This window comes from Octopus bimaculoides, chromosome 26 (assembly GCF_046866305.1).
Source record: "Octopus bimaculoides isolate indiv1 chromosome 26, ASM4686630v1, whole genome shotgun sequence".
Taxonomy (NCBI): Eukaryota; Metazoa; Mollusca; class Cephalopoda; order Octopoda; family Octopodidae; genus Octopus; species Octopus bimaculoides.
The window spans coordinates 10,355,760-10,373,480 of NC_142953.1; the positions used below are offsets into that span (position 1 = coordinate 10,355,760).

Sequence of the window (17,721 nt, forward strand, 5' to 3'; positions counted from 1 at the left end):
TATATATATATATATATATATATATATATATATATATATATATATATATATATATATATATATATATATGTATATATATATATATATATATATATATATATATATATATATATATATATATATATATATGTATATATATATATATATATATATGTATATATATATATATATATATATATATATATATATATATATATATATATATATATATATATATATATATATATATATATATATATATATATATATATATATATATATATTATATATATATATATATATATATATATATATATATTATATATATATAATATTTATATATATATATATATATATATATATATATATATATATATATATATATATATATATATATATATATATATATATATATATATATATATATATATATATATATATATATATATATATATATATATATATATATATATATATATATGTAGCCTGCTAGCCTTGGCTATGTCAAGATGGATTTTTATGTATTCTTCTTCCCACTTGGATTTTAAATGTTGCCACAATTATATGTCTATTCTACTGTAATTTTCTACATTCTTGTGCAGCTGAAGATTGCTCTACATATTGCATTGAATGTAATGCTCGCATTACTTAAATAAATGGAGTAGCATGAAACGTGCGTACTGCAATCATCTTGAAAATCCGTGTTGCTTATTTTGATTTATATATATATATATATATATATATATATATATATATATATACACACACACACACACACACACACACACACACACACACACACACACACACACACACACATAAATAAAATAACAACGATAAAGAAATAAACAACTAATGGTATCTTTTGTTGGTTTTTTTTTGGTTTTTGGTTTTCAGGATTTTTTTGTTTCTTTTCTCTTTTTTTTTTTTTCTCTTGGTTTACAAATCAATAATCAATACATGTTTGTCTTTCATCAACAACTGAATGAATTCTTCCAACTCCAAGGGACAGAATTCCACAGTCATATTCTCTCAACCCTAAAAATTCCACCATCGACATCAATTCTGTGAATTCGAGCTTCTGCAGTGAATTCCAAGAACAGAATTCCTTCATCAGCACTACGAACAACAATCAATCTCAGCTTCCTCCATCACTTCTGTGAAATCCCTGAATTTCTCCAACAATTTCGCAAACACAATTCCTCCACCAAACAACTCCTCCAAGAAAACAGTCCAACTCCACCAAAACAACCCCACCACCACCACCACTTTCCATCAAATTCTACCATCAATATACAACAGACTACATCTCTAGTAAACGCCAATATCAAACGGGCCCCGTTCTTCAATAAAGTACCCTGCTTCTTCACCAATTTTAAACAACAAAGTGTTCTCTTGCTAACGATGCTGATTATGATAATTGTGATGCTTGAGATTCAGGTTTCTAGTTGTGTGTGTGTGTGTGTGTGTGTGTGTGTGTGTGTGTGTGTGTGTGTGTGTGTGTGTGTGTGTGTGTAAGGGGGATGTTTAGTCTTGTGAAATCCTGTATCAGTCTTGTTGCTGCTGTCGATAATGATGTGTGTCGGTAATTCAGAAATGTGTTTTATCCTGAATGAGCATGCATACTTCAATTCGAGTAAGCAAGTTATAGACATGACTATCATTAGACAAGCAAATGCTCCTCTATATATATATATATATATATATATATATGACACACACACACACGCACATATATATATATATATACATACATACATACATACATACACACACACATCTTTTAATTCCTGCCCTCCCCATTAGACTGTAGCCAGGCTAGGGCTGAGTCTTGAAGAAATTTTAACTGAAAGAATCAATTTCTATTTATAGATTTTTCAAAAGTCACTATCGCACACATGCACGCACACACACATACTTATTTATCTATTTGTTTATTATTCTTAAACAAAAATATTATTAACAGTGACTTTGAAGTTTCCGCTAGCTAAGCCGTTGTCAGACAATGGCTTAGCTGGCTAAATCTTTGAAGCCACTGTCAACAACATTCTTGTATAAGAATAATAAATTTGTACTCTACAAAGGTACAGAGTAACCCATCAGATTAATGTAAAATTGTTTTTATTATAACAGGACGTAAAAACATTTCTCTCTCTCTCTCTCACTCTTTTTCTCTTTCTCTGCATGCGCATATGTGTATAGGGAGGACAATGCATTTTTTCTAAGTCATTTTATTACTCTTGCATATATTTATGTCTATACATAAATATGCATATTAGAAAATTACCATTTCTAAATCTCACAACATGAGATATTCAGCAACAGTACTTTGTAGTAAAGATTGTTTGCCAACATAACATGGCAGTCCTGGCTTAGGACTAATGTTGCTGTAACTTAGCCCCAGGAAACATCGTCTCCAGCTGGCTATACGACATGATCTGTGTCCTTATATTTTCTGAGTGGGGATGCTAGATTCCCTTGCTCGAAAATATAAGGACACAGATCACGTCGTATAGCCAGCTGGAGATGATGTCTCCTGGGGCTAAATTACAGCAACATTAGTCCTAAACCAGGACTGCCATGTTATGTTGGCAAACAATCTTTACTACAAATATGCATATGTTGATAAATATACACAAATGTATATGTGTATATTTGTATACCCATGCATACATGTTTCCATCATATCCACCAAAAAATTTTTAAAAAAGACTGGAGACCAATAACAACTGGATTCGCATGTGTATGCATGCATATGTGTACATCTGTGTAAGTGTGTATATGAAACAATAATCTATCTACCCTTAGTAGACGCACAACAGTGGTACTAGAATAACGGAATACTGAGCGCTTGACAGAAGAGGAAAGTGGAGGACCAGGAAGAGGTATGCTGCTTTGGTAAGGAAAACGGTAGGAGGATATATGGGTTTGGTAAAGAGGAGAAGAAAGTGGTGGGAGCCAGGGTGGGCCAACGACATAAAGGGAGGATGATGTACGTATGTTACACACACACGTGTGTGTGTGCTTGTCTGTATGTATATATGTGTTTGTGTATATATGTCTATGTATGTGTGTGTGTGTGTATATATATATATATATACATACACAGAGACATTAATGTTTGTGGTTATGTGTGTGTGTGTGTGTGTGTGTGTGTGTGTTAGCATGTATGATCCTGCACAAAGAGTGGATTTGGTATTATCTACACCGATTGTTGCGCCCCCCTCGGTATGGGCCCCTACCACCATTTCGATTGTTGTTGCGATTGTTGCGTCCTCCCCTGAACCCTCCGCCGCCACCACCACCACCGCCACCACCACGTGGTCCGGAGTTATAGTCCTGGTTGTAATTGTTGCTGTTGTTGCGGACAGCCGAGAAATCAGGCCCCATGTCTTGTCGACTGTACTTGTCCCGCATGTCCATCATCGGGTCATCATCCCAGTGACGCTTGCGATTGTTACCCATGTCCATACCCTGGTCAGGACCACCAGAGTCGTTACCCATCCTCCGGTGGTGGTCAAAATCATCCCGGTGCATTGCATCAGGATGGTTGGGATTGTTCATTTGAGGTGGACCAAAACCCCCTTGATTCCGGCCCTGCTGTTGTTGATGATGGTGGTAACCGCGGCTACGCTCCATCCTCTCGTCAATGTCATGATATTCGTCCATGGATCTGTCATATGACTGGTTGTCGCGTTGCGACATGTCTGGGCCATCCTGTGGCCACTGGTTTGGGGGTCGGTCATTGTTGAAGCGTTGACCACCACCACTTCCGCCACCACCATGTCCCATATTCATGTCACCTCGTCGACCTCCACCCATGCCTTCACGTGGGGGCATGCCCCCTCCTCCACCTCCTCCCCCGTCACCACCCCTCATGTCATGTGGCATGAAGTTGCCATCATTTATATTGGGACCCCCCTGTCGGTAATCCTTGTCGCGGTGACTGAGGCTGCCCATTTCACCATCATTACCTGGGGTCCGGGACTGGTTGTTCTCGGGGCCATCCCCACCCTGCATGTACTGTCCTGGAGGTGGAGGTCCCTGTTGGTTGCTGAGAGGAGGAGGGCCATTAGGGTCTGGACCTCCTGGTCCTGGTCGACACTGCATTCCTGGTGGTCCCTGTCGTATCATAGGCATCTGGTTTGGGGCTACCATGGGGCCAGCTTGTCCGTGTGGAGGTGGAGGCTGCTGCATGGTTGGACCTCGTATATCTATGAGAGAAAAACAAAAAAAAGTTACATATTAATACAATGCTCAATCTTGTAATGATGATGGTGGTGATGGTGGTGGTGGTGGTGGTAATGGTGGTGGTAGTGGTGATGATGTTTGTGATGATGTGACAATGATGATGAAGGTGGTGGAATGGTGATGATGATAATGCTTTTTGTTATTGTTGATGATGATGACAATGATGTTTATGATGATGATGTTTATGATGATAATGTTTCTGAATGATAGAACTACATGGTAGAACAGTGTGAAAGGACTGTGTGAGAGAAATGATATATAAGCATACGGTAGAATTTGTGTAGTAGAGCTATGTGGTAGAACTGCATCACAGAATTGCATGATAAAACTATATAGTAGAATTATACGATATAAGTCCTTTTAAGCATTTGAAATTTAATACTTACTCATTGGATTATGTACCGGAGGACGTGATCCCTGAGGCATACCAGTCATATTCGGAGGGCCTATCATGCCTGGTGGTTGTATAGACTGAGGTCCTTGAGCCATAGGGTGCATCACCTGACCACCCATTGGAAGAGGAGGTGGAGGTGCATTCATGTTCATTGGGCCTCCTTGCATTTGGGGAGGTGGGGGCATATTTGGGGGCAGACTGAGTTGATTGCCAAGCATCTTTCCTGGCTGTGGAGGAGCAGAGACTGTCTGATTAGCAGCAGCATGTGGGGTAGTCTGTGGTTGATTAGCTGGGGTCACACCATCTCTAGACTGAGGTGGAAGGTTGGCTGCTGGCGTTGTACTATCGTCTTTCTGTGCAGGAGGTTTTTGTTGGTTCCCATCAGTACCTGCCACTCCGGTTGGTTTCTGCCCGAGCCAAGCCTGCTCAAAGTTCTTCGGCACAGGCCGAGCATATGGTACCCTTTTGCGAGGTATCCTCTGTTCATTTTGTTGCTTTAAGTACTGTTCATCTGCAACCCAATCCAGTCCAGGAATTGCAGGAAGATCATTGTCACTGCCACTACCACAACTTAAACTAGATAGCTCTGGAAATAAACAAAAACATAAAGAAAAAGTATAAGAACAACAGGAAAACTAGGATATATAACAGAACTCAAATGAAATATCATTGTCACAGCTGCATAACCTTTGGTCACATATCTGAACCACCAGAGCTGACCTGGGGTTAAACAACAATTAAGTTAATCAGACAATGAAGAGTAGTGCCCAATACTTTTGCAAGAGCTTCAATACTTGAATTGCCTTGGTCTTCTGGAGTAAGCCCCAAATGCCTTTTGTTTCACCTATATAAGCTGTTTACAAAAGTCATAGTCACCGGACTATCAAAACACCTCAACAACCCACAGCCAAGAGAGCAAGTAGGTTTCTATAGGAACTACAACTCAATAGATGACGTGTTCATTCTAATACAGCTTGTAGGAGTGAGTGAATTAAATGACAAAAATGATGGAGATGATAAGTTACCTTTCATTTTCTGTTCTTTCTCTGGAAATTGTTCAAGACCCATTCCAGGTAGATGTGTGGTTATCTGTTCGTAATCTGGAGCCATATGAGAATAGAATGAGAGGAAAAATTAATACAACAACAAAAACAACAACAATAATAACAGTCCTCTCTATCATAAGCACAAGGTCTGAAATTCTGGTTGGGGAAGGGCTAGTCAATTACATCAACCTCCCAGTCTTCAACTGCTACTCATTTCATTGACCCCAAAATGATGAAAGGCAAATTTGATAGGATTTGAACTCAGAACCTACAGACAGATGACACGTCACTAAGCATTTAATCTGGTATGCCAACAATTCTTTCTATTATAGGCACAAGGCCTGAAACTTGAACCCAGAACATAAAGAGTGAAACAAATACTGCATGTCATTCATCATTGTTATCAATGCTCTACTGATTCTGCCAAATACCCCCATTCTTAAAAACAGACCTGAAATTGGTTGGGGGGAGGGGTTCATCACATAGATGACCACTTCTTTATTTTATTAACCCTGAAAGGATGAAAAGCAAAGTTGACCTCAGCCTCATTAGAACTCGGAATGCAGAGTGTCAGAAGAAATGCTGCAAAACATCTTTACAATGTTCTGTGGTCATGCCAATGTACTTACTGGAAAACAGGGAATATAAACATTCACCAGACAAAGGTCTTAGAGCAGTGGCTGTCAATCTTTTTAATATCAGGGTCAGATCTGAAACCTGGATTCTTCTTTTTAGGGGCCCAGACCAAAAAAATATAAAACACAAATCAATTAAAAAAAAATTTATATTTATAAAGGGAAGACCATTGAAGGCTGCTGGAAGCATACTTGAGAGCCACCAGAAGGACACTCTGGGGCTGTCTGAAGGACATTTGAGAGCCACCAGAAGGACACTTGAGGGCTGCCAAAAGGATGTTTGAAGGCTGCCAGAAGGATGCTTGAGGGCCACAGCTGAGAACTGTTGTCTTAGATATGTTAATACACACAAATGTGAAGATAAGGATAATTGGTCCAAAATTGTTGTCAAGGGCCTTCTAACAGAAGTACGAGTCCCACTAGGTAACAGTGCATCTCTCAAATAAATAAAGTTTCCCAAGAAATTCGCTTTCATTATTTATCTATCCAAAGGCAGCAAGTTGGCAGAATCATTACTGTACCAGACAAAAATGTTTAGTGGCATTTCTTCCAGCTCTTTATGTACTGAGTTCAAATGCTGCTGAGGTCGACTTTGCCTTTCATCTTTCCAGGGTCCATGAGATAAGTACCAGTTATGTACTAGTGTCAATGTAATCCATTTGTCCTCGCCCTAAAACTGCTTGCCTTGTATGAAATTTGAAACCATTATTTAGCTATACAAATTAATATAAATTTTTTTTCTTCAAATGCTCAGTTACCACTGTTAGCTTAATGTGAAAATAAACATTCTTAAGAATCATCTACAAAAAACTAAGACCTTACCACAATCAGCAGCCTCTTGATCCATTCCTAGAGGTAGTGTGTTCAAATTGTACCGATCTCTCATTTTATCACCGGGCCGGTTACGTGTCCAGAATTTCCTTTTTAAAACAGAAGAATAGAAAATTTTAATAAATACACACACACACACACACACACACACACACATATATACATTTATCAACATTGCCATTTTAACATCCAATTTTCCATACTTACATGGGCTGAACAGGATTTGCTAAGGTAGACTGCATAACTATTTTAAGTATCCCAATTACTATAGCAAACAACTACAGGTATATTTTGCACTTATAATTAAAATTAAAATTTTTCGTTAAATTAAAATTTTTCATTTGTATATTTAAAGAAAATATATCTTAACAATACTAACAATATTGTTTAACTGGCGCTTAATTAAGAGATGCAGCATATTGTGACATTTCTAGTGTGTCCAAGTAACCAACTACAATCATATAGTATTTTACTGACTTTTCTTTCCTAATGAGAACAAACAAGACCAAAATTCAGACACATTTCTACTCCTGCATAATCTGGCTTAATTTTTGGTCAACTGAAATTTTTGGAGTTATCTCTCTTGCATAATTACTTTTTACTTGTTTCAATCATTTCACTGCGGCCAAGTTGGGGCACTGCCTGGTAATTTTAGTAGAAATGTATCAACTCCCAGTACTTATTTTTTCATAAGTTGTTACTTACTCTTTTGGTCTTTTTTGCCAAACTGCTAAGTTACAGAGACGTAAATACACGAGCACTGGTTGTCAAGTGGTAGGCAGAGGACAAACACAGATGCAAAGACACAACACATAGATACATATATATATACATATACTCGAAGGGCTTCTTTCAGTTTCCAACTACTAAATCCACTCACAAGGCTTTGGTCGGCCTAAGGCTATAGTAGAAGACATTTGCCTAAGGTGCCAAGCAGTGGGACAGAATGTTAAACCATGTGGTTAGGAAGCAAGCTTCTCACCACACAACCATGTCCATACCTATGTGAGAATATTTCAATGAATTTTCTTCTCGTTAGCATCATCATCTTCCTTTAACATCCATTTTTCTATGCTTGTATGGGTCAGATGGAATCTGTCAAGGCAGATTTTCTACAGCTGGATGCTTTTCCTGCCACCAACTCTCATCTGCTTTTCCAAGCAAGGCAATATTTCCCACAAGGCCAGCATTGGTGATGGTGCCATCTTAAAAAGCACTGGTGATGGTGCCACATAAAAAGCAACTCTAGTGCTATGTAAAATGCATTGGTGATGGTGCCACGTGAAAAGCACTGGTGACGGTACTAGGTAAAAAGCTCTGGTGCTGGTTCCAAGTTGAAAACACAGGTGCTGGTGCTACATAAAATGCATTTGTGCCAGTGCCACTTAAGATGCACTGGTGATTTTGTTACATAACAAGCACTGGTGACGGTACCACATAAAATGCACTGGTGCCATGTTAAAAGCAATCAGTACGCTCTGTAAAGTGGTTGGCATCCAGCCATAGAAACAAGCTGAAACAAACTATGGAAACTGGAACAGGTTCTGGCCTTGCCAGTTCCTGTCAAGCTGTCCAACCCATGCCAGCATGGAAATCAGATGTTAAATGTTGACAAAGATGATGATGATTGATGATATATATATATATATTAATAATAATATTAGGGATAAAATCCAAAATTACAGGTAAAAACTCAATTAAAATCAATTACTAAAAATTAAAATTAATTTAAGTTTCACAGTATAAAATATATATAAATATATAGTATTAGGGAAAAGAACCAATTTTTTCTATATATGACAGTGGATTTTCATCGATGAGTTCATAAACCTTGGTTCTTTTCCCTAAAACTATATATATATATATATATATATATATATATATATATATATGCATTTTGTGAAACTTATGTAGCATAATCATCAGGATTAATATGTTAAAACATGCCGCATGAACTTTGCGAGTGTTGTATGTGTATAATGGTAATGTGTATATAATAGATGCTGAAAGACTTACGTGGTGTGGTCATTGGAACCAGATGCTAAAATGTGTCCCATAGGATGCCATGCCAGACTCCATACCATCCCTTCATGGGCTTCTTCCATTCCACCTACTTCTTTGTCAATTCTGAGAAAGAGAAACATTAAATATCAACATGACGGTCTTATAATGACACACACACACACACTTTCAACATGATTTGTTTTTCCATCATTCGTTTTTTTTAGTTTCCTGTCCTATAGGACGTTTCCTTTGCTTTAAACTATATATTCAAGGCCATTTTTTTTTATTTGTTTGTATAATGTATATTTAATTTATTTTGTTTGTATACTCTCGTTTACTTGTTTCAGTCATTTGACAGCGGCCATGCTGGAGCACCGCCTTTAGTCGAGCAAATCGACCCCAGGATTTATTCTTTGGAAACCTAGTACTTATTCTATTGGTCTCTTTTTGCCGAACCGCTAAGTTACGGGGACGTGAACACACAAGCATCGGTTGTCAAACGATGTTTGGGGGACAGACACACAAACACACACACACACACACACATATATATATACATATATACGACGGGTTTCTTTCAGTTTCCGTCAACCAAATCCACTCACAAGGCTTTGGTCGGCCCGAGGCTATAGTAGAAGACACTTGCCCAAGGTGCCACGCAGTGGGACTGAACCCGGAACCATGTGGTTGGTAAGCAAGCTACTTACCACACAGCCACTCCTGCGCCTGTATGTTCACATTTTTGTATTGGGTTTTCGTCACTGTCCCTCATTCATTCACTATTTCTAGCAGCTTCTCACTACTGAAACCATCAAACATGAACAATATTATCATTAAAGGCAGGCGGTGAGCTGGCAGAAACGTTAGCACGCCGCCAGGCAAAATGCTTAGCGGTATTTCGTCTGTCTTTATGTCCTGAGTTCAATTTCACCAGTCCTCAGTCAAATCGTCCAACCTATGCTAGCATGGAAAGCGGACGTCAAACGATGATGATGATGATACCTACCCTACTTGCCAGAACATAATGGTTCCATCTGATCCTCCACTGCAGAACAGTCCCTCATGAATTGGGTGCCAAGCAGCAGCTGAAAAAAAAAAAACAGAGCAAAGAAATTATGAACAAATAATAAAAATCTGATATTGAGATTTAGCCACAAATTTTAGGGGAGAGGTATTTAGTTGATTACAATGGTTTCAAATTTTGGCCCAAGGCAAACAATTTCCAGGGATAAGTAATGTAACAAAACACAACAATGTGCTTTGTCATCAGCTACTCTACCATCCAACTGAAATCTATTTTATCTAACCCAGAAGATCAGCAATGTCGAGCTCAACAAGATTTGATCAGACAACCTATCAAGGGACGTAACTCAATACTATCAGTTTAGTCAGCACCCTACAAACCTTTCTCAAAAGTACTTGCTCACTAAAATTGTTTACATTCACAACCCGTATAACCCAAATTTATACAAGCACCACCAAGTCACAGCGACTGAGGGAATCTACCCAAACATTATAAATAGAACCAAAATTATCACATCAACAACAACAACAACAACAACAAAATAAAGTAACATTTACATTCTGTCATACACATATAAACACATCTACACACTCACCTTACATAAACATGACCGGATGCCCTTCCTGTTGCTAATGCTCACCTGTTTTCAAGCACTAATCTATAACCTTATATGCCAATCCTACACTCATCTTAATCTTATACTCAAATCCTAAACACTAATTTTTTCACTACATTCAAACCCTCTACCTAAGGTCTACAAATCCATATATCCCACACTCTCACCCTATACTGACAATAATCCTTATACTATAGAGGATCATGTCATCACAGATTATATAGGACCAACGCATTATAAGTTTCACCTTTTTGTATTTAAACTGGCCATATCTGGGCCATATAGTCAACATGTTTTATGATCTAACTGGCCAGGTCTAGCCTATCAGACCTACTCTACAATGTCATTCTTAAAACAAAGAATCACATCATTGAAATCTCAAAACTATGAGATAATGCATGATTAACTCTCTAGCATTTAAACTGGCCATATCTGGCCCAAATATTCAACCCATTTTATGTTCAAACTGGCCAGATCTCACTTCTCACGCCTACTCTTCTAATAATATACAATCACATTGTTGTAATCTCAAAGCTACAAGACAATGCATGATCAATTCAAAACAATATGAATAAACAAGCATTACATTTGACAGAGTAATATGAATGCTAGAGAGTTAACCCGGCTATCTTTCGTTTTGATTACAATTTACGTCATTTCTAATCCACATGCGTTTGTTTATGTTTCCGTAAAAGGGTTTTAGGGTTAGGGTTACGGTTATGGTTAGGGTTAGGGTTACGGTTACGGCTAGGGTTACGGTTGGGGTTAGGGACGGAATTCCCTAACCCTAACCCTAAAACCCTTTTATGGAAAGCGACAATCTTGTTCAGAAACATAAACAAACGCACGTGGATTAGAAATGACATAAAATGTAATCAAAACGAAAGATCGCCAGTTAACCCTGTAACACCTTCCATAATCCTTCTCCTACAGTTGTGTAATTAAAGCAGTAACAGTTGTGCTTGCAGTAAAACCTAAAGCAGCATGTTTCTTACGAGGGTCACGTCAAATTACCCTGCAGTTTTGAACTAATAACTACGTTGCCAATAGTAAAGAGTTTTTCCTTCACCACCATTTCACTTATTTTCTCTAAATAACTGAAATTAATAAACAACAATGGACAGGAAAAAAAAATAATAATAAAAAGAAAACAATTGTAAGGATTTACATAACAATGAAACACACACTAATGTCCCAAACATTATCACTAAGGAGGACCCTAAGAACCAACCCATAGATTTGATCCCTTCTTAGAAAATATAATGACGACCCTTACCAGTTGCTTCCTTTTTGTGGCCCCTGAATGTCTGCATTTCTTCTTTCATGTTGCGAATATCAAACAACTTCAACAAATGGTCCCTCGATGCTGTCAATAGCCAGTTACCATTTCTGTTCCATTTCAATTCCATCACAGTACTCTTGTGAGCATGGCTGCAGCAAAAGATAAAGGGAGTGAAGGAGCATTGTGGGGATTACTCATAAATGAACAAGAAATCAATATTACAGAATAAATGGTTCAATTACAGCTGACAAAGTGCTGCGGCCACCACCACCATCATCATCATTATCATCCTCATAATAATAATCATACCATGCTCATCATCATTGTCACTGTCATCAACATCAGCATCCACCATCTCTTCATCATAATCCCTACTTTCAAGTCCATTTTTGCCATGATGGCACAGGTTAGTCAAGTCATTATGACAATATTCTGTAGTCAGATGCTCTTTCTGTCATCAAACCTTACTTGTTTCAAAAGTAACATATTTTTCATTCTACTAGTTTCATATGTCAAAACTGCTTAGCTTATGAGACATGATGTTAACAGGAAACAGAAACAAACATCATTGTAGCTCAATGTAAAGACACAGAAACTAACACACACACACAGAGGCTTCCGTACAGTTGGTTTCTGCCAACCAAATTTCACTCCCAAGGCAATGGTCAGCCCAAGGACAGTGCAAAAGTCATTTGCCTAAAGGGTCACATAATAGGATGAAACTCAAGACCACATCACTGCACAGCAAACTTTTTAATCACACAGCCATGCCTACCCCTAAAATATTACCCCCACCCCCAGGTGTGGCATGAACTCATAACCACTGCATTTTTATGAATATATCAATAAACACAAGGTGGGTACTGTCCATTAGCAACACATTCGCATGCTAACATAGGAATTTATGCACATGCATGCATGAATACAGAAAAGCAAGCAGATAAGAAAATGTATCATAGAGGCTAGCTGTCCTGGATAAATGCTTTGAAGCCTCCAGCTTCTACATCCAGATTATAAATTTACACTTATACCAATAATAATAATCGGTGCACTTGGTTTTGTGACAGTCTGACAATCTGGATAAGCTAAGGTTTTCAGAAAAAGAAATCAACCAACTAACTCGCATATTACAAATACAAACTGTAAGTGGAACAGTAAACATATGCAAGACTTTTCTCAAGATTAAAATGCAAATTTGCTTTTATTATCCACATTCCAATGAAGGAGCTTTGTATGTTTGTTAGAAACCAGCTTCTTCCTTAGAGAAAGAGTTCAAATAATTAAAAATAGAAGAGAAAAACACACACACACACATGAATAGAAACACAGGTCTTACATTGTAGCTAAAGACTGCGATGTCTTAGGGTCCCACAGTTTAATGGGTTGTTGGTTGTCTTTACTGCCAGAAGCAATGAGTGCCTTCTGTGGATGCCAATCAACACATTTGACATCAGCTCCATGACCTTAAAAGAAGAAGAAAAAAAAGAAAACCAGTGATGAGAAATACCATATAACAAAATGTCTAAATGCTGAAATGTCTGAGATGAATTATTGTTCATTATCACCATCATTTAATGTCTGTTTTCCATGCTGACATGGGTGGGATGGTGTGATAGGAGATGGCAAACCAAAGGACTATACCAGGTTTTACTGTCTGTTTTAGCATGATTTTTACAGCTGGATATCTCAGAAATACAGAATTTATAGATATGTAGATATATTTCATTTACCTTTATAGATATATAAATAAACCTTTCTGATATATACCTACCCTACCACCTCTCTCCCTCTCTCATCCTTCAGACTAACAAGATAATGCAAGATTAATTCAAAACAATGTGAATAAATAAGCATTGCATTTGATAGAGTAATCCAAATGCTGAAGGGTTAAAGGCCTGAAAATACAATGAGCCTGTCTCCTCTTCTTAACCCTCACCATGCAGGCCTATGATTAAAGACCTTCCAGCTATGACCATTCCATCTTTTTCTTAAGAATTGTGTATCTACATTCCTTTTGCAAGTCAGTAGGATGAAATTTGAGGGATTTGGGTTGCAATTTCTTAATCTAATAACCATATAGAAGCTCCCTTTACAGTCCTGCTCTCCCTCTATTCAGTAGACAGAACGGTGAACTGCAGGTGTAGCATATAAATTCCTGCAACAGAGAAACTAACCTCTCAGAATTTTTTCTTCATGACATCTCTGGAAGTCCCAGATCCGAACAGTGCCATCATCAGAGCATGTGGTGAACTTCACATCTGTTGGGCAAAAACTGGAAAGGAAAAAAAAACAATGAGTGAAATTTGGCAAAACTTGTGGAGATTTCACACAAATATACTTTATAAATGTACAAATATACTCTACAAATATATAAATATACTTTATAGATATACACTGTCCCAAATTATTTTATACTTTATAGATATATAAATATACTTTATAAACATATACTGTCCCAGCCACATGGTTCTGGGTTCAGTCCTACTGTGTGGTACATTGGGCAAGTGTCTTCTACTATAGCCTCAGGCAGACCGAAGCCTTATGGGTCGATTTAGTAGATGGGGACTGAAAGAATCCTGTCGTGTGTGTGTATTTGTCCCCCATCACTGCTTGACAACCAGTGCTAGTGTGTTTATATCCCAGTAATTTAGTAGTTCAGCAAAAGAGACCAATAGAATAAGCACCAGGCTTTAAAAAAAATACTGGGGTCAATTCATTCAACAAAAATAAATTGTTCAACATGGTGCCCCAGCATGACCACAGTTTAATGGCTGAAACAAGTAAAAGATATACACTTAGGCAGACAGCAGAATATAAACCCATTATCAAGGACTCATTTTATTTAACTGCGTTTTCCCATTAAATCCTAGACTTTTTAAAGGCCTATCGACTCAAGATATTTTGAACTCAACCCAGAACTTTGTTTGTGGGCCCCTGAGTCCCAGCTTGGGTACTGATAGTTTGCATGAGCTCCCTGATCATATAAACCAGCAGTACCCTAATCACTTTCAATACTGCCTTAAACTTCTAGCATTGAAGCCACCCATATCTGGTCAAAATATTCAACCTTTTTTTTTTTTTTGATCAAATTAGCCAGACCCAGCCTCTCGCTTGCATCCCAACCACATGCTTCCAGGTTCAGTCCCACAGCATAACACCTTGAGCAAGTAAGTAGCCGACCAAAGCCTTGTGAATGGATATAGTAGACAGAAACTGAAAGAAGCCCATCATGTGTGTGTGTGTGTGTGTGTGTGTGTGTGTGTGTGTGTGTGTTTGTCCCCCAACCAATACTTGATAACAGTTGTTGGTGTGTTTACATCCCTGTAACTTAGCAGTCCAGCAAAAGAGACCAATAGAATAAGTTGGTGGAGGGCAATGTTTTTGACTAAAAAAAACCCTTCAAAGGTGTTGCCCCAGCATGGCCGCAGTCAAAATGATTGGAATAAGTAAAAGATAAAAGAAACACATCCTTCAAATCTCAAAACTACAAGATAATGCATGATTAAATTTAACAGAGTAAATCTGAATGCTAAAGGGTTAAAAAGAAGTACACCTTGCATACACTGAGTCTGGTGAAAAAAAAAAAATGGGATAGTCATAGGTGGATCAAACATCTTTGATTATGCACCTGCTTATTTTGGAACTCACCTGGGACTCAACAGCAACCCTCTCATCTTCCCAAGTTAAAGTGCACCTACTGTCGAACAGGCAGAATAGAAGCCTGTACAGGAGCCAATGGATGTTGTAGTGAGATATTATTTCCCCCACTGCTTGTTGCAACTGATATATCAACCAGCATTGAATGACTTACCTCCCCTGATATTCAACATCTACAGAACTGATGACCTTCTCATACTCAACGATATCATAGGTCAGTGAGGTCAGGGGTGTTCAACAAAATATAGATTTTGTACATGTTATTGTTTACTCCCAGTGTCAGGATTGACCAAGTAGTCCGGCCATGACTATCCTACCTTGTTTTAAATATAATTCATATGAGATGATATTCCTCAATATGTTCACATTGATATGATTTGAGAGATTTAGCTATTATTTCAAGCAAGTCAAAACTCTTAAACTGAGATTAACAGTCAAAACAGATCCTACCAACACAACTGATGAATTTGATTTGTTCTAATTATTGGTTTCAAATTTTGGCACAAGGCCAGTAATTTTGAGGGAACAGTTAAGTTGATTACAGTAATCCCAGTGCTCAACTGGTCCTTATTTTATTGACCCCAAAAGTATGAAAGGCAATTTGAACTCAGAAAGTATTTTTACCTGGTGTGCTAACAATTCTGCCGGCTCACCATCTTGATTTGCTTTTAATATTGAAATCTTATAAATTTTAGGTAAATTGCCAAAAAATGGACATAAATACTGCAGTGGATTGGATAAATCATAAAGCCCAGTATTTAGATACAATCCTGTTTGTTCTGAGTTCAAATCCTTCTGGATTCAACTTTGCCTTTCATCCTTTCGGGGTCAATAAATTCAATACCAGTCAAGTACTCTGAGGTTGTTGGTATCAGCTAACCTTCTCCCCTCAAAATTGCCAGCCTCGTACCTAAGTTAGATGCAGTTATTATTATTTAAGGCAGCAAGTAGAAAGAATCATTAACATGCTGGGCGAAATGCCTAGAAGCTTTTTGGCCATCTTAATGTTCCAAGTTCAAATTCTGCTGAAGTCAACTTTGCCTTTCATCCTTCCAGGGTCGATAAAGTAAGTACCAGTTGAGCACTGAGGCTGATGTAATCAACTAACCTACTCCCTGAACCTAGAGGCATTGCACCTATAGCAAAAAGGATTATTATTATCATTATTATTATTATTATTATTATTATTATTATTAAGGTGGTGAGCTGGCAGAATCGTTAGCGCACTGGACGAAATGCTTAGCAGTATTTCACCCATCGCTATGTTCTGAGTTCAAATTCCACCAAGGTTGACTTTACCTTTCATCCTTTCAGAGTCGATAAAATAAGTACCAGTTGAATACTGGGGTCGATGTAATCAACTCATCCCCTCCCCCAAAATTGCTGCCCTCGTGGAAAAATTCGAAACTCATAATTATTATTATTATTATAATAATAATAATAATAATAATAATAATAACAATTATTATTATTATTATTATTATGATGATGATGATGATGATGGCTGTGAGCTGGCAGAATCAATAGCACATCAGGCGAAATACTTAGCGCTATTTCATCTGTCACTAAGTTCTGAGTTCAAATTCCACCAAGATCGACTTTGCCTTTCATCCTTTCGGAGAGGCTAAATTAAGTACCAGTAAAATTCCGGGATCAATATAATCGACCAGTCCCCTCCCACAAAATTTCAGGCCTTATGCCTTCATTATTATTATTATTACTGATCTGGCAGAGTTTCTACAGCTGGATGCCCTTCCTAACGCCAACCACTCAGAGAGTGTAGTGGGTGGGTGCCAGTGGCACGTAAAAGCACCCACTACACTCTCAGAGTGGTTGGCATCCAGCTGTAGAAACTCTGCCAGATCAGATTGGAGCCTGGTGCAGCCATCTGGTTTGCCAGTCCTCAGTCAAATCGTCCAACCCATGCTAGCATGGAAGGCAGACGTTAACCGATGATTATTATTATTATTATTATTATTATTATTCTCCTCATAAGGTGGCG

The 17,721-nt window shown here is 37.8% G+C and overlaps 1 protein-coding gene across 1 annotated transcript in view; it reads right to left on the bottom strand.

The window, feature by feature from the left end:
- Positions 1–840: 840 nt before the first annotated feature.
- Positions 841–17,721, bottom strand: part of LOC106883031 (uncharacterized) — a 63,921-nt gene continuing 47,040 nt past the window's right edge. Inside the window, exons 7-15 of the mRNA XM_014933889.3 lie at positions 14,237–14,334; positions 13,399–13,525; positions 12,057–12,211; positions 10,147–10,225; positions 9,153–9,263; positions 7,128–7,225; positions 5,650–5,724; positions 4,617–5,210; positions 841–4,193 (exon numbers count right to left, since the gene is read on the bottom strand). Of these exons, the coding sequence (XP_014789375.2) occupies positions 3,178–4,193; positions 4,617–5,210; positions 5,650–5,724; positions 7,128–7,225; positions 9,153–9,263; positions 10,147–10,225; positions 12,057–12,211; positions 13,399–13,525; positions 14,237–14,334 (2,353 nt within the window). The 3' untranslated portion in view covers positions 841–3,177. The remainder of the gene's footprint in view (positions 4,194–4,616; positions 5,211–5,649; positions 5,725–7,127; positions 7,226–9,152; positions 9,264–10,146; positions 10,226–12,056; positions 12,212–13,398; positions 13,526–14,236; positions 14,335–17,721) is intronic.